Here is a 22,134-nt window from a genome sequence, read left to right as displayed (position 1 = left end):
TTTTGCTCGACTTATTTCCTTCACTAGCGATGAACAAGATTATAGAATAGAGCAACGAGCAGTAAATACCTGTTTTGTTCTGATATGCAGTGCACTCCCTCAGCGAGGCAGTATAGCCTCAACAGTTGAATTTTATTTATTCCTGAACTCTACAGCCTTCTCCAACTTTTTTTAACGGTTTGCACTAAAATATTGATAACACATTACTGTTATCAAAAGCTGGAATTTTCAGGTACAGTTATTATCAAGAAGTTAAAAATTCAGATTTTTATTTGAATATTTATTTTAAAAAAAAAAAATTATGAAAAAATTGTATTTTACAAATCACACAGGGGATCAATCAAGATATCCGTTAATTTTTCTCAAAGAATGTTCATTTTCAAATCTTTTTGGCATGTGTCTCTGGGAACATCTAAAATGGTGATAATTCTCAGTTTCAGAGTAAACTTCTTCACTGTCACAGTTTATGTACAAAATGACTTGCCAATAGAAAAACTTACACATTACAATTTTTACATGAAAAATTCAAAGTGGAGGAGGACTGGAACAGGGAAAAAATTCATAGTAGACTGTTCTGGGCATTTTTCACTTGTGTTAGTACTTGAGGAGAACACAACTGCAGAGGTGTTTTTTCTTCTTTATTGGAAATTTCTGTCGATGCTCCATGCTTCATAAGGAGTATTATTATTTCTAGTCTGCCCTCTTCACATGCCAAATGCCTGAAAGAAGGAAAAATAATCCTTGAAATTCCTTGCTGAAAAAAGTCGCTGGTGGCAGGCTGAACCAATTAAACAGCTACGTCCAATCTTTAAGGGCTGAAGAGCCCATTCAAGCACTCTGAGCCCCATGCATTGCTGAGATAAATGCTGTAACCAACTTTCATAGATCAAGTTTTTCACTTGATCTCATCACTGACAAAGTGTTTTAAAAATATTGACTTTAAAAAAGTGTTGCTTCCATATGAATGTATATTGCTAATGTAGGTGGTACACACTTTTAAGATGAGTAGGATTGGACCAAAATTCATCAGACAAAATAATCTGGACTAAGAAGGAAGTAAGTACTGTAGGCAACTTAACTTAGCCAAAGCCTACTGAGAATGAAAGGAAACCTCAGTGCAAAATTTAGTTAATTTCAACCTAATGCGAGATAATATTTCACCGATTGCATTACTTATTTTGCTATTCTGATTTTTTTTATTATTGAAATCAGCATATTTCAGACCTTTTCAAGCTCACAGGCCTGACATTTAAGGTGTGAATTTAAAAGTGAAAAACACTGACACACAAAGTGTTACTAAGATCAAGACTACATTGCATACTAATGCTCTTATTCTCACATCTAAAATGGGAATTCAAGCATGGGATTTCAGAGCAATTCAATCATTTTTTCTCTCATGATTCAATGATTATTTTGAAAGATAATTGAAATGCTTGTAGTGAAGTATTTATGACGATGATTACAGAACTTTTAAAAATTGCTGATCTGGTTAAGATGTTGTAAGGAATATTTGTCGCTCGTGACAACAAAATGAGATACTGGTTGAGGGGCTGGTGAATTTCCAAAACAAAATGAGCTGCTTTTCATGATGCCTTTCCAGTTTATCCGCTCTTGCATTTGAAAAGGAGAGATAGACCAAAGCCTCTATTTTTCACAAGTCAACTTTAGTTTGAAACTGAGGCTTAAAATACTTACAAAGGAGTGTTTCCATATATATCTTGAGGATTAATAAGTAGGTGACATTTCTCTTTGTGCTCTAGCAAAACTTTGCAGACTGGAATATTCCCTTTAGATGCTGCTCTGTGCAATGGCCGAGCTCCTCTTTTATCTGGTATATTAATATCTGCCCCTTTTATTAATAGGAACTGTACAATCTGAAAATGAACGAGCAATACAGAAAAAATTATGGAATAAAAAAGTATTTTTACATCATGCTGATGGCTGCACTTCTAAAACACATTAAATTTTAGGAGGAAAGGTACAGACACTTCTCGAGGATCTCTTCTGACCAGTAATTACATGGGAAAATACCTTATCTTCCAAAACACCCTCACCAGGCTAGAATGCACTACGTCTATAAGCTCTACAAATATGTTGAAGGAGGAAGATTGCTTACTAAGAAAAAGTAAGTATGACTTCTTTTTTGCTGTCAGGGGACTTTATATTCCTGGGATGAATTCCATACTTACTGCATTTGAAAAAATATAGCAATGCCAAAGTGTGAGATCACATATCTCCTACGGCGTTGCAGACTTCCTGATATGCTAAATTTTTTCTTTAAAGAACTATTTATCATCATTCCTTGAAAACTTCCCTGATTTTTCTCCTCTATTACCAGAACATTCAGTAAAAGCTATAGATTTGGCTCGTTTCTCCTCAAAAAAATAAAATGTGAGCAGAAATTTTAAAACACCACAATATGGAGATACAAGGTTTTGCATTTTGGCCATCAATAGTATGCTGAGTAGATTGATAAATTTTAAAGAGCGAAGGTAATCCTCAAAGGTTTCTCCAATTTAAGTGAAACAGAGACAGGCAACAAGTGGATGGATTCAATTAGAATCTCCATGATAACATCACCTGCTGCCTGATTTCTTGTCATGTTTCATTTAAACGGAAATCTGAACAAAATTTTGGTTCAAAATTGTGGGAATATATTTCTCATAGTGATGGTCCAAGGGCAATTTATAAAAAGTTTCAAGGCGTGAAGCTGCACATTTTTTTGCTGAAAAAATGAAACAAAAAAAGGGAATAAGATAATGCAAGATGTAGTTGAGCTAATTGTGGTTATGTCTGTTCGCATCAGTGGCGATTTTTTGAGTTGGCAACACTGTTTTTTCTCCATTTAAATTCATTGAAAATATGGATTTCAGGTGAGGCAGGCTGCCTCACTAGGAATTGATTGTATTGCATACATTTAAATGGAGGACAAACAGGGTTGCCCACTTTCAAGAGTCGCCACTGGTCCAAATATTTTGAATTCACTGTGTTGGGGAAATTACAAAGCATTAGAGAAAGCTGAAGAAAAATTCTTGAAAAACTTTGACTCCCTGGGGTTAGAACTCTCAAGGTCTTTGCAGGGTGTCTACTAAAACAGGCTGGTCAAAAATAAGTACTTTTACAGTATTTTTTCAGTACACTCTCAAGAAATTCAGTATCTCCTCTGATAAAAAAATTCCGTACTTTTTCAGTACCTCCATTTGATGAAGTTAGAAAAATTTCAAAAATTTGAAATTGCGACAAAAATGACAAAAAATTAAAACAATTCTGGACCTTTTTGTGGAATGTCCGCACTTTTTCAGTACTTCTGGACCGCCTTTGAAAAGTCAGTGCTATTTCCAGACTTTCTGGAAATTCCGGACTTATAGACACCCTGCTTTGGCACCGAGCGCAAATATTTTTACAGAATAAATCTTACATCTTGCCATCCTTTTGATGCTGAGTGCTGCAATGCGGAGTGACCTTGATCATTTCGAGCATTTATGTTGGCTCCTTTTGAGACGAGTAGCTGTACGATTTGAATTTTCCCTGCAGATGCAGCAATGATTAGTGGCGTTGTATTAGTCTACAAAAAAGAATGAAAAGAAAGGAAATAATACTAATTATTATGTATAAGTTAAGACACAGTCTTGACCGTGCAGAACAGAGGCTTCAGTTCCTGGTCAGTTTTGGTTCTAATGAAATCCTATTTGATCCAAAAAGTGTGCATTTGTACTAACGTTGGAGTTCAGTTAATTTATTGCCTCCTATAATGTAAAAGAGCTGTTTGGAGTGGGTGAATTTACTTCAATTTACGTTTGAAGCAGGCTTAAATGTACATACGTTATTTATAAAATAATTCGTTGTGCCTCCTCAATGGGATCGTATTGAACCCATGTTAAGTTGTGTATGCATTATGTAAAAACATTGATAGGAAGGTTTTAACATGCTTTCTTGATTCGGAATGCAAAGTACATTCTGTCTGTATCGAAGCGCTGGCATCAAAGTAGATAATGATTAAAAATTACACTTGATAGGACTTAGAAAATCTATTCTCTTTTGTCAGAACTGCCATCAATTGCTTTTTTTTGAGGTCAAAGTCCAACAATTTCTATGCCCCTATCATTGTGTAACAAATTTGCTATTTTAAGTTTTTACAGTTTATTTTCACTTTTTTCCCCATTTCTATTTTTTTCACTTATTTACTAATTAAAATCTCATAATAGCCAGGACTAAATTTAGTTACAGACAACACAGGTAACTGCTTTGAAATGCGCATCAAAAAGCTTTTTCTGGGCTTACTAAATTTGAAATTCATAGCGAAGAATTTTTTAGCCTCGGCTTCATCAATTTTTTTCATTCTTCTCCTTGTTAGAAATTGGGAACAAATGTGCCTTGACCTGGGCAGCACAGAGCAAAAAAACTGTTTGAATGAATTTTTTATTTAATGCAAAAATTTTTTATAATTTTTTTTAAAAAAAAAAAAAAAAAAATCCTCACAGGGTATTCCCTTGTGTCACACTTAAACAAGGGCTTGCATGCTCCACATGGTATTTACTGCCCCTCCCCCCCCATCATGTGAGTTTGAGTGCAACCTCAGCCGCAACAAACGGGAAAAATCACCCTCATACTTTTTTCAGCTGATTTTTTAAAAATTATAGACTGATAAAATGGAGCGTAAAAATTTCAGACCCATTCAGGGTTGGAAAGATTCAAAATTCTGTGGAGACTGTTAACTGTCAGTTCTGTTAACTCAAAATTCTAGAATAAAAAATTACGTCATCTTCAGGATCAACTGGAGAGCCTTTATCCAGGAGGTATTGAACAAGTTCCAGGCTTCCACTGAGAGCTGCCCAATGAATCAATAGCCGCTGGTTCTAGAACAAAAAAAAAATTGCACAAACTCAAGATTTTGATTTATATAATTATTATAATTTTATTTTTCATTGATATTCAGCACACTATATTGACTTCTGTTTTGCTGTCCTGCCCCTAAGTTGCTGTGTTTTCTCAAATTTATGCCATTTTCTTATACTTATAGAAAATATGTTCAAGCTTCAACGTTGATGTTAAAATTGATTATGAGGGAAATTTAAAGCAAAATTCAGACTGCAGGAACATGTATCACACTTTGTGACTTAGTAGGCTTCCTGTCATACTTTAGTGTTTGAATGGGAAAGTAATTAGAGTCAATTCTTGAAAGGTTCTCAGAATTTTCTCCTCTGTATGAAGAATACTTCATATAAGAAAATTTCAAGCATTAGTGTTGGTGTTCTCTCCTTTGATGAAATAAAATGAGTGTGGGGATTTAGGAACACTGAAAACAAGATATGCAATTCTGGAGTCTAAATGTTTCTCCTTCTATTGAATAGTCGTTAGATCTGAGGTGCTGGAGAGCTTCAAACTGCATCCCGTAGTGCAATAGAGTGCAACCACTTCCTTTACTCTGATGCAATAGATTCCACGGGATGTACTGACATAGACCTTAATGCCAATAAAGTGCCTGATATATCCAATTGGATACATCTAAAGAGAAAGATTTTAAGAAAAAGGAGAGAAGAAAAAAACTTACGGTGTCTTTTTCAAGAAGAACTTTATTATTTTCCTCCACAGCTTTCTTCACCAGTGGTATGTTACCATTGTAAGCATTGTCAAATATGCCATCGGCATTGAGAGACATTGTAAATGGTGTTAAACTTTGATTTAGCACGTTAAATTATAATACGAGAGCCGGCTCCCAACTATAACGTGAACGTGACACAGCAATTAACTAAAAAAATTTCAAAATAAACAAATCATCATGAGATTTTTTAAGGTTAGCTGTTTGTTTTTGTTTGGAAGCAAAAAAGAAAGAAAACCGAGTAGGTTCCAAATGCCCTACGAACATTTGTATGCGTCATCAAAAACCCTTCATTCCTCTCTCTCATTGGTCGATAACTTGTTTTGACATTGGGACATGGCAGAGCTGCCTGCATTCGCATTGCATTACCTTTTCCTTTCCCGAGGCATTGGCAGTTCTGCTGTTCTCTTATCGAAAAAGTGAATAGACATACGAATACAAAATGTAAAATAACTCTGATAGAAATAGTGATCATACTGCGTCAACCTCTTCGAGTGTTTTCCCCATATTAATATTAATTACATTATGTTTCCGAGCTTATCAAGTGAAATTGTGATTACCACATCAGGTAAATGTTCAGTCAATGAGATCCATAATCATCTAAATGTCATAGTTATTTTGATTTTGACAGCTCACAACTAGGTGAGAGCATAGCTGAGAGAATCCAGCCCTTGGAACAGCAGCCTGAATGTTGAAACTTTATTATCAGCTTTGTGTACTAGTTGCTGCCTCGATCATGGCGGGCTAAATAATTTCATCGTGAAAAATACAGCCAAGGTGATCGGTCGCACATGCAAGACAGCAAGAGCTAGCATAGTGACAACATTAGAATCAAACTCTGAAGTTACCTTTTGCAGGGAGGTGCCCAGGAATGTAGATTTCCCACCGGCCTGCCTGAAAATGTAGAGTCCGAAAGTATCAGGAAGAATGGTTTTATATTAATTCAACAATTCTTCACAAGAATTCTATACATATGGTTTTTTTTTCTCCTCTCATTTTAATAGACAGCTGTTGATTTAGTGTCAACTCAGCCAAAATGAACAATTCGATGGCGTAAGTCCGCAATCACAAATCTCGTTTGCAGTGTCTTTAAATCTCTGCCTCTGTCATTTTTTTGAAGGAGAACAAATTGACATTATTCCTTGAAGTTTTCGCAGAATTTTCTATGCACAGAGAAGAAAAATCACAGCAGTTTTAAATACTCGCCGTTGATTAGTTTTCCGTTTAAAAAATAAACCATGACAGGAAGCCTGTGATGTCGCAAACCGAGTTATGTGATTGCCGGCTAACACTGTCAAATTGTTCTGTTGATATGGATGTACCTTCATTGATCATTATTGATCTGTTGCAAAAAAGTTTGAGAACCTAGTCAATGAACACTTAAAAGACAAAAAAATGGAGGAGGTTAGTATGGAGCCTCAGCTAACAAGTCCCATTCCGGGCTCATATCTGGCCTGCTTGCTGCCACGCTGCTATGAGCTGTGTGTTAAAAAAGAAAGAAAAAAGTGGATGGTGATGGTTGTGAATTTGAGGTGTGTTGTTTAACCTAACAGTTTGGACTGTTCAGAAACCGCATTACCTGATGAATACAAGTCCTTATGGGAAGATAATCAAGTATTGATGTATTAGTCCAACAGATCGTTCTCAACCTGCTTATTTTAAGTAGTCAGAAAATATATAAAGGAACACATTCCAGCTAATGCATTTTTGGAATGTTTGTTTCAGCTTAAAGAGAAATCAGGCAATTGCAAGACGAACAAAATGGTATCTCTTCAGTGTATTCAAGATGATCTGAAAATATCTGCCAGCTATGTCAAAAGCACCTCCAAAGATAATTGGTTCGAAGCTGTTCTTCATCAAGATTGGTTAAAGTAAGTTTCTGTAAGGTTTACAATTTTCTAGGGAAAAGTAATCCAGGGGTTCAGAAAGCGCGCGATTGCAGACCAATCAGGGAACAAATGTGAAGGCACCTGAAAAGGGGTCGAAAAAATTTGACGGCATCTTGACAGAGGGAAAAAATGTCAAAGCAGAAGGCCTAAACCTGCTAAGCACATCGATGGTGTAAGTCGACAATCACATAACTCGGTTTGCGACGTCGCAGACTTCCTGTCGTACGTTATTTTTTAAAGGGAAAACTTACTCAACGGCATTTCTTTAATACTTTCTTAATTTTTCTTCTGTGTGCAAAGAAAATTCTGCATAAACTTCAAGGAATGATGTCAATTTGTTCTCATTTAAAAAAATAGCATAGAGGAGGAGATTTTCAGACACCGCAAACGAGTTATGTGATTGCCGACTTACACCGTCGACATAGCTTTTTGCAAAGGAAACTGTGCATTGCGCTCTCCTTTGTGAAGAAAATAGTGAAGTGTGCTCTTTTATGGGAAGGCAATAGTAAAATTTACTCTTTTATGCAAAGGAAACAGTAAAGCTTGCAGGTCTCATGTAGACAGCAATGTAAAGGAAACCTCAAAAAATGCAAAGGCTGGCTTCAAAAATGTGAAGGCCAAGAACTTTCTGTAGGTACCCCTGAAGTAATCATTGATTTTTGTAAAACAAGATCATTCAATGGAATGAACCTCAATGAATGAATGAATTAGAAAACCTCATGAGATGAATTTATCATGAGCTTTATGTTACGAACTACCAGTGCTTAAAATGTTTTAATTTCAGCAGAGGAAGTGTAGATTTTGAAAAATAAACACAGACATAATCAGTCCATAGAAAGTATAGCTCTAATTAATTTTAAAAAAATTAGATTCTTTCATATTCTCATGTATTATACCAAACCTCCAGAGTTTTTTATTAGTTTTTCAGTTTCCATCATTCAATAAGAATTCGGACCCTGTAGCCAAACTTGACTTTATTTTAGAGGAGCTGGAGGGAAGAAAAAGTTTATTCCTAATTGAACTGAAAATCGGTCTCTCTTAACACAAGAGCTTGCTCTCCCAAAAACTGAAGAAAACAACAGATAATACTATGGAGGATAGCAATGAAACGTCACCGCTGTTATTTTTGCAGTCCCTCTGCATTCACACTGCAACTACATATTTGTGGATGTACATATGTGGTCTACACTGGAATAAATATCAAACATTTTTCAAATGAATTTTGTTCATTTGACAAGTACAGAATGTAATTTCCAGAAATGAAGAAAAATTGGTATGAATAAATTAAAGGAAAGCAGTAATTTTTGTTTTTTCATTTCACACTTTCATTGCATAGACACAACAGAAACAGTCGATTAATCTTGTCACTAATTCCTAAAATAGAATACTAATTGAATTTGGCGTTACAACTGATGAAGCTCCTTATCTCTTTAACACAGGAAAATAAACGAATCTCATTCACTTGTTGAATCGCCGAAGCATGAAACACTGTCTGCAGATGATGTCAAAGCTCAGCTGTTCCAAGGAGACTTTTTTCCCCATCCTTGGCGTCGAACCTACATTAAAGTGAGTAACCGTGATTTCATTGCTATACTTGTGCGTTCCTAGTGAAAAATACAGGTGTTTGCAATTCAGGCATCTGAGAAAGAGATTGATGACATAACTGGGTAGATATCTACAGACATTTCCTAAATCGATTTTCTTCAAAATGGTGTGGTTTATGGAAAAAAAAAAGTCATAATTCCAAGTGTTTAAAATTATATATTGTATTGAATTATATGCCAAAACAACGAATAATGTGTTTTGTTGTCCATACTTTGAATTTCGGATTTTGCTGGAATATCGATGCCATATCGTACCCACTTGCATCTCTCAGAATTCTAAGGGCAAGCACTGTGTGTCTAAATTTTCCGGTGAGGAAGAGAGAGCTTTCTTTGGTCATGGATACAGCAATGCAGCAATATTTATATCAGACTTTTCAAATAAAAGTGTCCAAAAATTCAGGCCTAATTTTCTCACAATTAGCACTTCTCAAGTTAAACTCAAGAGGTTGTAAGGAACATCATGTAAAAAAGTGAAAAATACAGCCAGGACTAAATGCTTATATCCCCAACTACTTTTTTCTTACAATATAATTCCATTTAATGTTTCCGTTTGAATGCTATGCTAAATTAAATTTTGTCATTTGTTCCCTCAGCTTTTCCTAATCAGTATAATTTGAATTCCAGGTGATCAAAAAAGAGGATAAAATGGTTTTACCTCTTGCGAAAGCTCGTAACATTCCTGAGACAAAAGGATCCTCTCAACTCACTTTCTCTCAAATTTTGCACTATGTTAGTGTTACAAACTACAAGAACCTTTGGAAAGAAGCAACTAAGAAGTATTCTGGTAATTCATAATCAGTGTATTAATCATGCAAGGAAGTGTTGATCATAAGGAGAACCTAGAGGGTTTACAAAGAATATTACTAATGTGAACATTTTAAACCTTGACAGGGGTGCAGAAAATGCCCGATTGTTAAAATGTGGAATAGCCCCCTAAAATGTAGGAGGGAAAATTTTGAAGGGACATTAGTCGTAAGTCAATACAAAACAGAAAAGAAGGTAATCTTCCTTTTAATTTGTGGGAAATTTTGTGGAAAACTGATGAAAAAAATGTGGAAAGACCGCAGGCGGGCTTTGTCAATTGTATTTTCTTAGGAGCTCATTTCCAAACTTACCATAATGTGAAATGTATTCTTGTCAAGATTTTGAGGAGAAAACATGTGATGTGTTTTCTGTTCAGACCTTATCTAAAGGCTCATTGCATTTCAGGTTTAAAGCATGTATTAACTTTTAGAACATTGTAACTTTGTTATTTCCATTTATCTCATCAAGACAGAACTAATCAACATTATCTTTCAAAACTATCCATGTTTTTTTACTTTTTTGCAGTGAGCATTTTCTGAAAATTTGACGTATTTGACGTGAACCGTCAAAACACGTATTGAAAATATCTTTGAAAACCAAAAAAAGTTCTAAGTACGAATTTTAATCTCTTATCTTTTAATATCAATTTTTCAGGGTGCTCACTACCTCATAGCATTGAAGAAAATCCTCCTGTTACTTCAATCAAGTACAACACTTTGCTCCGTGATGCTATCTGTCGATTGTATGATTGTCAAATCGTCAACATCAGTTCTTCATCATCTTGCACCAGTCCAAGTAAACCATCCTCTCAGGTTCATCGAAACATTCTTCCCGCTTTAGCTGTCCTAGAGTCCAGCAAAAATTTTTATATTATTCAGGTGAGATCAAATAATTCTCAATGTATATTGATTAAAAAACTTGAGAACCCGTAATCTAATGGCATTATATAGTTTCATTTGTACATATTATAATTTTCGTAAAGGACTGCTATGTTTTCCAAAAAAACATAGTTCACCAACTGCATTTCATTGAAGTTGTAGCAAATACTCTTCATGGAGCTCAAATGAATCCTTAAATTTTTTTAGATATCTGGGTGTTACTCTTTTGTAAAAAATAAATTGAATCAAAAAAGTGGGCAGAGTTTTACTAAAAAACAGCAATAATTGCCTATCTTCAGAGACTTCTAAAATTTTCATCTGTCGATTGCGAGCATATGAGACATTTTTTTCTGAAGAATTTATCTCCAGGAAAAATTTCCTTTTTCCTGGCAGAATTGCCAGGAAACCTCCTCCAGGAAACCCCTAAATGGCACAGCTCTCTAAGGAATTCTGCAATCTAGCCAAAGCTAAAATTTTCTAAAAATTGCTCTTTAAGGAAATGTTTCTCTTTTTGGTGCTGCACTAATTTTAATTTGCCTTGTTCACATTTTCTCGATTTTTTACATAATACAATTTTGTATTTTTGAAAAAATGAATGAAACCTACGTTGTAATTTGCAAAAAATATGTTTGAATAAGTCCTCAATGGAATCACCATTCATCTAATTTGCTGTTTTTGAATATATGTCTTTGTTTTTTATCAATTCTGTAAATAGGCTCAAGCATTTTGAATCTTGTGGGTTCGTCTTCAGTAATGTATCATTGGGAAAACTTTCTCAGTAACTTCATTCATTAAGGCTTCCTAAAATTTAGTAAAAAAAATCATAAATCCTTTGTAATTTTTAACAGCATATCGTCTTTTTAACTTAATATATTTTTGACCATTTTTTTTCTCAATGATAACTATGTTTTTGTTTTTTTGTTTTTTCCCCTGTAGGATGCAACTTTGGTTTACACGGTTCAAGATAGCGTTAGCCTAAGCCCAGCTTTACTCGGAAATTGTTACTACAAACCATTGTTCATAATTTATCAACTGTTGCAAGCAGCGAAGTGGCTACATGACAAAGGTCTCATGCTTGGCAACATCCAACTTTCTGAAATTTTCATTTCAGATGATTTGTGGATTCAGGTAAGCTCAACACACAAAGCAAATGGGAACTGCTTATGAATCATTAATGTCACTGAACTATATCTTCAGCATGGTAGACTGAACGAGAGACAAAGTATTTTAGAGAATTTGCTCTGCTATTTTTCCTATGGTTGGAAAGTCTTGTTTGGAAGTCAGTGCTTAGACTTGCCGAAATACAAGGGTATTTATTACTAATCGTGAATAATGGATCACTAGACGTGGTACAAAGTTAAGCATTCTGATACATGTTTCTTAACCAAAATTTTACATAAGACTCGACTTGCGTAAGGAAAATTACTGAAATTAACTCCCAACCAACATAATTAATGTCTCTTGACACGTGAATTCTAACCTCCTGCTCATGAAAACTCAATGGTCTACAAGAGTCAAATGACATACTAAAAATTACCATGACACTCTGCGATATGAAAATCTGGCAACCTCAATCTTGAAGCTCTGGCTCAGCTGTTGCAAGTTGTTTTTAGTTTGAACAACAAAGGGTGGGAAATGAATAGTGCTTGATTGAGGAGCCTGCCGAAACAGTTGTGGTACGCGATTGGACTCATGTAGAGTATTGAGTTCCGTGCGATCGGGCAATTCAAATTTCCCAAAGCCAATGTAAAATAAAAACGTAAATATTTTAGGTAGGAAATGATTTCGGTAATTTTCAATGTAGGAATCGTGTTCTACGTGAAATTCTGGTTAAGAGACAAGTAAAAATCTTTAAATTTGTACCTTGTCTAGTAATCCATCACAGTGGCTATGATATCAAACCAATAGATTTGCAGCATTAACTTTCAATTAAATATTTCTGATATCAATATTTTATTCTCAATTTTATTTGAATATTCATTATTTTTTTATGTTACATTTGGTACTGAACCTAGTTTTTGTATCAGGTTTTCATTTCTATATTTCGAAGACCTCTTTAAAAACGGTCTCTCTTTCTTAGCAGGAAAAACGATGAATAGTAAAGGAATTGAAGCTCTTGGATGAAATATGAGAAAATTCCAATAATTCGAACCCTTCAAATGTTTGCATCGATAGACATGCTTTGTCAAGTGGATTTTAAGTTTAAATTTTTTAAATTTTTTGGAGCCTTACATGAGTCTAATTGTAAGCAAGAAATATAGTTAAAGTCTTCTCGAACATTGAACTCTGCAAATTCTTATGGAAGCTGGGTCCTAAAAATTTTGAATTTTCTCCAGCTTTTTCATTTTTCTCTGTGCCTTTGTTGTTTTTAATGAATTTTCTCCAGTTTCTCATCATTCACTGTTTTGGATGTATTGCAGGTGTCTCCAAGATTAGAAGATAATATATTTCATATAGATCCAGGTGAAGAAACTGATCTCGCATCAAATGCAGAAATTCTAAAGCAAAAACATCACTGTGATCCAATGTCTTTGAAACAGGTAGACTCGAATTTAAGTCATGCATGCAGGGAGTGGGTCTATGGCAACCTCTCAAACTTTGATTATTTAATGTTATTGAATCGTTTGGCTGGAAGAAAATTTGGGGACCCCAAATGCCACTACATATTTCCATGGGTATCTGACTTCTCTTCGCGTAGTGGAAACAATTTTCGAGACCTCACGAAATCAAAATATCGATTAAACAAAGGTGACCGACAACTTGATCTCACATTTGATGTGTCTGTCAACAACACGTCATCAAAGCAAATTCCGCACCATATTTCTGATGTTTTATCGGAAATCACGTACTATATTTACCTGTCGCGGATAATGCCAAGAAATATTCTTTGCCAGTATGTTCGCTCAAAGTGGGTACCTGCTGAGTATCCCTCCTCCATACAGCGACTTCAGTCATGGACTCCTGATGAATGCATTCCAGAATTTTTTTATGATCCTAATGTGTTCAAGTCCATTCATGAGGATTTACCAGACTTAGAAATACCATCGTGGGCAACAAGCTTCGAAGATTTTATCAAGTGGCATCGTTCAATCTTAGAAAACAACTATGTATCAGAAAAATTGAACCATTGGATTGATCTTACGTTCGGCTACAAGTTGTCCGGAAATGCTGCTGTCAAATCCAAAAATGTTTGTCTTCAACTTGTTGACAACCATATAAGTTTGACATCATCCGGAATTATGCAATTGTTCACTCAGCCCCACCCTCAGAAATTAACTCCAGCATTATTTTATTTCAATAACATTCCTTTACGCATTTTTTCTGCTCAAAAGAACAAGTATGGAGACAACAGCTCAAGTGATGAGGTATACAGTGAAGATTTGGATGATTCATTTGATTCTCATACAAGTGTAAAATCATCTTCATCTTCACTTACTCTTTCAAAATTCTTAAGTCGCTCCCGGAACTCATTATTAACGGCTGGTAGCACCGATTCACCGAGTCCAGGAAATAGTGAGAAGTGCAATGCGGATATATATCTGCCACATGATTACAATCCTGCTCAGTTGCTCTCTGCTATTGAATCATATGTTAGTTTCATGAAGAAATCCTTTGCCTATCCTCATGAAACAACAAATGTAAAAGAAGCAGTGTCAGCACCAGAAAATTTGACTGCAGATGGCATACGATCTTCAGTTACATCCCAGCGAGGGAATGAAATTTATGCACTGTGTTGCGTTGTTGTTGAAATTTTTGCTGCTCCCAAATTGAGAGTTTTTGGTATCACTGATAAAATAAGTCTTAAAGAACGAATTAAGATTTGTAAGTCAGTTTTTGACTCCAGTGTTGAATCTTTTCCATTTTGTGTACAAGATCTCATTCGAGTTGTTTTTGATAAGAATAGAATGGACAATCAAGTTCCATTTGTGACAAAATTTGGAGTTCCTCCTCCGTCAGCTCATCAGTTATTAATATCAAATTTGTCTCTCAGTCTCTTACCGTTTCCAAGTTATTTAGTCTCTGCATACAAGATGTTCGAAACATTCCAGGACTTGTTCCACTTAGTTTCAGAGAATGAAAATCACCCTCTAATAGAAGACTACATCAGAATGTTAACAAACGAGTTTGACAAAGCTGTTGATAATATTCCTTACAGCGATAATTTAATCTATCTACTTCTACCGAATATTCTCAAGCTGTTTGAAGAACCGTCAACTTGTATAGTGGCAATTTGGTACATGTTTGATCGTGTGAGCAAACTTCTTGGCACAAAGGGAACCCAAAAATATTTGTCCGACTCTGTTCTTCAGCTCTATAACCTTGACAATTGTACTGAGTCTAAGTTTTTGGTGTCCAAACAGAATAAGTATTTGAAATTTTATCATCGTAATTTTATTTTATGCTTAATCATCCGATTCGGTTTTAAAACATTCCTAGAATTGCTGATAACTCCTCTCATTGAAGCTGTAGGTTGTTACCGGGACATCATTTGCAATAAATCAGGCCTTAGTGAGAGAGATTCAATTGATAAAGCAGGCTCTCTGGAACAAAGGGGAAAAAAAGGCGGTATTTGTAAAAACTCTGTCCAAGCTCATGGGGACTCTTTGGAAAGCACTAAAGTGCTAAAAGGATCCCGAAATGGACAGGATGAAATTAATTTAGATTCAAATTGTGCTGATATAGACTTTGGAGTTGAAACTTTTGACAACCAGTTCAACGCTCATGATAGTATTTTGGATGATGAGGATGGTTCTGGGAAAAGTGATAATAAAATGAAATTCTCGGAAACTGCTGCAGATACTTTGATTTGGCTCTCAAGTCGTATAGGACCTGTCCTCACAGCTAGGTATGTGACGCGTAATTTGCTACGAATGCTGACGTTATCATACTCGGATGTGAATCATCTGGAAATGTGTGAGCCTATCGAATCCGAGCATGCCTCGTACCTTAACTCAGAAGTAGTTGGGGACAAATTATCAGAAAATATATTGAAATGCCTCATGTTTTGTGTGACCTTGTATGGTGAAAATTTTATAGTTTTGCAGTACCTACCTCACATAATTGACATAATTTCAACCAGCAGAAAAAATAAAATAACTCCAAATTTAGAAAGTGGTCTGATAGGAAGTCTTGTCCTTCTCAAACACATTGTCTCATGCATACCAGTTGAGCAGTTCTCGAGTTTGTTTCAAGACACATTTTGTGATAATATTTTGTACCCATGTATATTGATGATATCATCAAAAAATGTTCAATTCCCCAGTGATTCTGTGAGCCGCTCCTGTCTAATCCTTAAATTTATTGATGCCGTCATTACTATCTCCCTCCTTGTTCCTCCAAAACAGTTACATACAATTTCACCAATCTTGCAAACATTTTTCAAGTGTTTTTCTCACTGTAACCCGAAAAATTTAGAAGCCTCTGCTGCCGAAAAATTACCAAATAACTGTGATGATGTGGTTAGTATTTTAAGAAAAATTTTCTCTCCGAAATTAGCTTACTTGGTGTATGATCACTTTTCGAAACATTTTAGCGAATCATTCATGGAAAGAGTAATTCTCAATCATTCTTTTATCAAAGAACTTTGTGATAGTTATCGTAAATATGCTAAAGTCACCGATAAAATTAATATTGTACGAGACAAGCACTCTGATGGAGATGCCAACTTGTGTGGATCTGCAGGAAGTTTTGGTAAAAGTGTTGTCATTACAGGGAATCGAATTGACTTGTATGAAAGTGAGCCCAATTCCTCTCCAGCCAGCAATTCGCAAAGCAATGATTTTTCCAACAGACAAAGGTACCTCTGTGGAAACTGGCTGGCTTATTGGGAGCATGAATTGAATCAGCTGAATTCAAACTTCCAGTTCAATCAAATCAAGCTTCAGCAGTTCAATAGCCATCAGTCCAGTATAAAAAGTCTCTGTGTACTTGATAATGAGAACAGCTTCCTCTCTGCAAGTCGTGACAAAACAGTCAAAATATGGTCCATACACAATGAGGGAGATGGAAACCATGTGTCCAACTGTCAGTGGACGTACACCTCGCACAAGAAATCCGTTATGTCTCTTGTGTTTGTCGACAAACATCGGGTAATCGCTTCAACAGACGCAACTGTTCATCTGTGGGACCCGTTTTTGGGTATATCTTTGAATCAGATCAACACAAATCACTGTGTCAACACTTTGAAAACGATATCGTCCTCTACGTCAAACATTCTTGCCGCTAATACTGATGCATCTGTTTTGGTTCTTGACACAAGAATCGCACAATATGTGAGTGAGCTTAAAGTGTCAATTGGTCCGGTTGGGTTAATCCGCTGCATTGCTGTATCCCCTGCAGAAAACTGGATTGCAGTTGGTCAAACTTCTGGTTACTTAACTGTCTTAGACTTGCGGACAGGCATGGTTTTACTATATTGGAAAGCACATGAAGGAGAGATACTACAGCTTGTAGCCTATAACGAGTCTACGCTAATTAGCTCGTCTTTAGATCAAAGTGTCTGCGTTTGGAATATAAGCGATGGTAAACTTAAGACAAATATTAAAGGTCTTGTCGAACCAGTGCACTGCTTGGCACTATTTAATAGTCAGTTGATTTCAGGCACAACAGCCAATAAAATCGGTGTTCACTCAAGTGTCAATGCTGGAGCTACATTTTCGTCAACTAAACTCAAAGCTGAGACTTTCAAAGGTGTGCTCACTTCATTAGCTATGTTACCCTTGAATAGACAACTCTTGCTCGGATTTGACAATGGTGGTATCACTCTGCTTTGTTGAAAACCAATTACATTGGATTTACGAAACTGAACCATCTGTGACGGCGGGAGCTATTCTTGGAGGATATTTTTTTAACAAAAGCTCAAGCCCACGGCTTCATTGAAGGCCATCTGCTATTATATTGCTGTGATGTAGGTTAAGATTTTGTGACAAAAACCTGAATTATCCACTATGTACTAGGGTGACCTGTGTGTGTGTGTTTTGTATTTCATAGGATGTTCCTTCATGTTTGTATTCATTTGTTAAATAATAATTAGTATTAAATTCTGCCATGCATTAAGAATGCTGCAACTTACCATTTTGAAAATTTGAACATTTTTTTTTCAAATATAATTTTTTTTCACCAGAAAATCAGCCCTTGTTTCTCTCTCTATTTTCCTAAATGATCATATCATACTATTGAAAATATGATAAAAACCACCAAGTCTGAAGGTGCGCCGCTTTTTCTTAGATGAAATTTTTTTGGTAAAAATGTAGGCACAAAATCTGATTTGTGGTTGCGGCATTCTTGTTTTTTATGGTAGAGAAATTTTTTACATGCATCTAATGCATTTCCTTGTTATTATCTCAGTGAAGTTAAGTATTGATCAATAGATTACACATTTTTTAACCTATTGATTAATGATTTCTGTGTTTAGTTTCAAACTTGAAGTGGAGTTTGTGATGAATTTTCTGTTGGACTTAAGAAGGAATTCGTAGATCAATACTTTCCGGATTAGATATATTTTGATGAATTTATACTGGTGTTTTTTTGTAAAGATGTATGCATTTTTCATATATGTATCAATAACCGATCGATTTCTTTGTTCAACACTGTCAAACAAGTTTGTGTTTTTTGTTTTAACGCTGAGAGAAAGAAAATTGTGATGCACATAGCAGGAAAAAATGTGCCGTGAGGTGGAAACTCACATTTTTCAGCTCAGGGCACTAACAGGTTTGGGGCCAAAATCTAAAGATTGTTTTTGATCCCAAAAACTCTCTAATACATCCTCTGAAGAATTTTGGGTAAAATTTTCAAGCTGAATTTCGAATTTTTAATGATGTTAAAGTATTTGGAGTAAATTTTTCCCAATACTGTTCCGTGCAAGCAAACTTTATCTGACGTTTCTCTGTTGTTTGCCTTTGAACTTAAAATTGCCACCAAAGGGTCAATTTTTGAGAAATCGTTGAGCCAAATGATACAGAATTAAATCTTGTTAGTTGAGGTAGGTATAGTTGTCTCATATTTTGTCTCCCCCACCTTGCGCAACATTTTGTCCTGCTGTGTCACAATCATTGATTTTTATGAAAACTTGCTGAAATTGAAGAAATTTTTTATGGGAATGAGCAAACATTTCAGCTTTTGATCTCTACTTTCAAGAAAAATTCATTAGATGAGGCTCATATTGTGACAGAATTCAAAAGCCTCCTTGTCTTTTTTATTGTTTAGAAGTTTTCGATGGACTCCAAATAAAAGCTCTCAGAAGTATACTGCTGTGCAACGCAAAAACGCCGTAAACGTCATTTTAAATTTTTTGGGAACAATGTATTATAGCAGAAAAGCTTGTGTACCTGGGGACAAAATTTTTGCAGAATTCTTTTGCAAATACTATCAAAAACTTAACCTGAAAAGTTGAGGTGCATGGGTGAAACATTCTTTATTTTATGAAGTGTTAAGTTCCAAAAACCGCGGGAAAATCTTGATGGATTTACGGCGTCTTTGCTTAGCACGGCAGCATAGTTGAAATCTGTCTTATGATCATGTCCTTTAGAGTATTTGCACTCATAATATGTTCAGCTATGCACACACCCTGAGAAAGAAAAATTAATTTGTGAGTATTACACAGATTCCTCTTAATTTTTAATTAGGTCAAAGTACAATGTTACTATTGTTTCAACATCCTCTTTAATAAAAATTTGTTTTGTTCAATGAAAATCAAATGACTCTTCTCTCTGCATTTCCAACACTGTCTCATGGTGCACAACAATTTTGTACCTGTAGCTACTCCACTTTCATTACCTCTAGTGTAATTCTGTTGTTAACCCTCTATGGAATAACGTTAATAATTCGTATCAACGTCTTTTTGGGTTTCTAAAAATTGAATTTTTCCTCTGAGGTATGATTTTGCAAATTTGCATTTGTTTTTCTTTTTTTGAATGATTCCCAAAGGTTTAAAATCTTGAAAAAAAATTTGGTACCCTATGTTTTATATGCAAGCTACAATAAATAGATTAGTGTTCCCCAGAATCCTCCAGAAGTAATTCATGCTGTAGAGGGTTGATAGCCAGCTATTGAGAAATGATTAATCAAATGTCACTTCATTTTTTCTTTAAGGCTTTTTAGTCACAAAGTCGCGTTCAATTTCTACCAAAAACAACCAGCATCATTTGATAACACCTCCATGAAATTAGAGCTTATCTCTAGCATAGTTTGATGACTTCAGAGTTGAGAGAAATATTCAGCAATCGTTTGGTTTGCTTGATTGTTCGACTAGATCTAGAATATGTCAATGGTTACTTTGAGCAGGCTGTTGGCTTTATCTAGCCTTATATGCTAGATAGTCCTTTTTTTGGCTTTAATCAAAATTGCTCATACACCTCTCCATTCTTTCTACTTCAAAAATTCTAACTGATACAATTTATTTGAAAGAACATTAAAGGGTCCTGACGGATACGCCTCTTGTCAGCTCTTCCTTCAAGTCCTGATTTTTTAGTTATAAATGAAATAGTGATCTCTCCTAGTGCTGGGCCGTAGATACACTCTCAATTACGAGCAGTGCCTTCAATCACACACATGGACCAATCAATGAAAAAATAAAGTAAGAGAATGCATTTTATTCTTTTAAACTTTATTCACAAACAAAGTATGCAAATGCACATAACAAATTAATTAGTTTATCAATCTAAAACATAAAAAAATCATCTAACATTTTGTATCTTGAGCAGAGGAATATTAACACAAAATATAACTTCGTAGGAATAAGAAGCAGAATTTTATGCATCGTGTATTGTCAGTGGACTGTCTTACATTTTGGCCCGATTCATTTAACTATAGATCCAAAACTGCTAATCTAAACCATGTGAATTCATTGGAGCTAATTGGATTTGTATGAATTCCAAAGAATTAAAAACAAAGAATCCCAACATCTAGGATGGCCAAAAAATTATGCACATCAGGTCATACCGATTTTCAAACCTATTTTGAACTAATGTTTTTTGAATTGGCCTTTTTTGGAATTGTTATGAAGTTTTAGCCCTTCCTGAAATTTTCTCTACAGAGTTTTCACAGTTCTCTGCTCACCTACTTACCCCTCGCGCTTTTTCCAAGTTTAACGCCAAAATAATACAAATATCAGCATAGAAGTATGATCAAAGTTACCTGTCTGTTATTAAGGTTCAAAATTCTTCATTTTCTCTGAACACAATGTTTTCTTCATTTTCTCTGAACACAATGTTATAAAACCAAACTTAAAAAACAAGGTGAATATAAAAAATAAAGGAACATTCCCTGATAAAATATCGAAGGACATTGATGCTACTGATGAAAGGTTGACAAGGCTCAGGTTTAACAAAGGGAACCACCACTACGAGATCCACGAGATAAAGGGATCCACATGTATTATTTTCCTCGTGTATTAAAATATTTCATTAATTCGCTTCTGACAGTGTCCCATCAAGATTCATTCGTTCTTTCGTAAAATATGAAATACTTCATTTGACTTCAAGCTTAATTCACGTTATCAATCACATCATTTAAAAACTTAAAACTATTCAGGTATATGGCTGTTAGGTTGACCTTAGTAAAATTAAAGTCTAGATCACTCCATTTCAGTGAACTATTGCATTGGGAGAGATTGCGATCAGGAAATGAGCTGTCCCTGAGCAACGAATATTGTATGCAATCACCTCTTCATTATCATCCCATTTGAATCTCATAATAAACAACCGGCTCATTTATACTTGTTCTCCAAAGAACATAAAGCTATCCAAAATCCAATGGAGGTAAAAAGTTCCTCCTTGGATCATTTTTGGATGAAATTGTCGTCAGTCTCTCTTTTGCTCTTCCTTGAATTCTTCCAAAATCAGGGAAGATTTTAATGAGTGGAATAATTTATTTTTTCGAAAATACTCTTCGTAATATACTCAAGGCAACAGATATCAATCATGTGAGATCAGGAGCTGAACTTGTTACTGTAGGTCCCAGATATACGCTCAGGATATCTTGATCTGATTCCGGTTGTGCAAAGATTTCTGGGCCTGAAAAAAAGGGAGAAAAAGGTTATTTCAATTTTTTCTTAGAATGCAACCTTTGAGTAAGGTAGATTAACTCTTGTTTCAGTTCTGAATCTACAATACTTCACCATTTATTCTCTGTCTTCACATTGAATCCTACATTTAGCAATATACACGGAAGGAGGACATAAATAATTTTTGGAGAGTTGTTAGACTTCTTTTGGTGTTGAAGATCCATGAAAATTTTACCCTCCTGTATCTAAATTAAAAAATAATTGCTTTAGCTGAATATTAAGGAAGTCTCCTTCTTTTCTTGATCTGAAAGTTTCTGTTCAGTCTTTTTTCAGTCCATATATTTTTAGCCTTCTGATG

At 35.2% G+C, this 22,134-nt stretch overlaps 3 protein-coding genes across 4 annotated transcripts in view; 1 reads left to right on the top strand and 2 right to left on the bottom strand.

Moving 5' to 3' along the window:
* Positions 1-265: 265 nt before the first annotated feature.
* Positions 266-5,811, bottom strand: LOC109043670 (uncharacterized). The gene is made up of 5 exons (XM_019060962.2): positions 5,552-5,811; positions 4,758-4,856; positions 3,419-3,565; positions 1,696-1,874; positions 266-719 (listed from the first exon to the last, which is right to left on the bottom strand). The coding sequence occupies exons 1-5, from the start codon at positions 5,657-5,659 to the stop codon at positions 560-562; spliced, it is 693 nt and encodes a 230-aa protein (XP_018916507.1). The 5' UTR covers positions 5,660-5,811; the 3' UTR covers positions 266-559.
* A 154-nt stretch (positions 5,812-5,965) lies between these two features.
* Wdr81 (WD repeat domain 81) lies at positions 5,966-20,958 on the top strand. Its single transcript, XM_019060924.2, has 7 exons — positions 5,966-6,167; positions 7,325-7,470; positions 8,928-9,054; positions 9,717-9,876; positions 10,551-10,774; positions 11,711-11,902; positions 13,195-20,958. Exons 2-7 carry the CDS (start codon positions 7,361-7,363, stop codon positions 17,548-17,550), a joined length of 5,169 nt encoding a protein of 1,722 aa, XP_018916469.2. The 5' UTR covers positions 5,966-6,167; positions 7,325-7,360; the 3' UTR covers positions 17,551-20,958.
* Positions 20,347-22,134, bottom strand: part of LOC109043642 (sodium-independent sulfate anion transporter) — a 31,437-nt gene continuing 29,649 nt past the window's right edge. For both annotated transcript variants that reach the window (XM_019060925.2, XM_019060926.2), the window contains one exon: positions 20,347-21,786. In XM_019060925.2, coding sequence (XP_018916470.2) covers positions 21,692-21,786 — 95 coding nt within the window. In that variant the 3' untranslated portion in view covers positions 20,347-21,691. The remainder of the gene's footprint in view (positions 21,787-22,134) is intronic.

The sequence above is a fragment of the Bemisia tabaci genome, chromosome 2 (assembly GCF_918797505.1).
Source record: "Bemisia tabaci chromosome 2, PGI_BMITA_v3".
In the NCBI taxonomy this organism is placed as follows: Eukaryota; Metazoa; Arthropoda; class Insecta; order Hemiptera; family Aleyrodidae; genus Bemisia; species Bemisia tabaci.
The sequence above is the reverse complement of the archived record's forward strand: the minus strand, read 5'-3'. Positions and strand labels throughout refer to the sequence as shown.

What these genes read in the sequence shown, in the direction of transcription:
- Wdr81 (XM_019060924.2), top strand. Translation starts at nt 7,361, where the DNA reads ATGGTATCTCTTCAGTGTATTCAAGATGATCTGAAAATATCTGCCAGC. An exon ending in GGCGTCGAACCTACATTAAA is followed by an intron (nt 9,055 to 9,716) that starts GTGAGTAACCGT and finishes TTTGAATTCCAG; the next exon opens with GTGATCAAAAAAGAGGATAA. An exon ending in AAAATTTTTATATTATTCAG is followed by an intron (nt 10,775 to 11,710) that starts GTGAGATCAAAT and finishes TTTCCCCTGTAG; the next exon opens with GATGCAACTTTGGTTTACAC.
- LOC109043670 (XM_019060962.2), bottom strand. Translation starts at nt 5,659, where the DNA reads ATGTCTCTCAATGCCGATGGCATATTTGACAATGCTTACAATGGTAAC. An exon ending in CATCAAAAGGATGGCAAGAT is followed by an intron (nt 1,875 to 3,418) that starts GTAAGATTTATT and finishes GTTCATTTTCAG; the next exon opens with ATTGTACAGTTCCTATTAAT. An exon ending in ATATATGGAAACACTCCTTT is followed by an intron (nt 720 to 1,695) that starts GTAAGTATTTTA and finishes TCCTTCTTTCAG; the next exon opens with GCATTTGGCATGTGAAGAGG.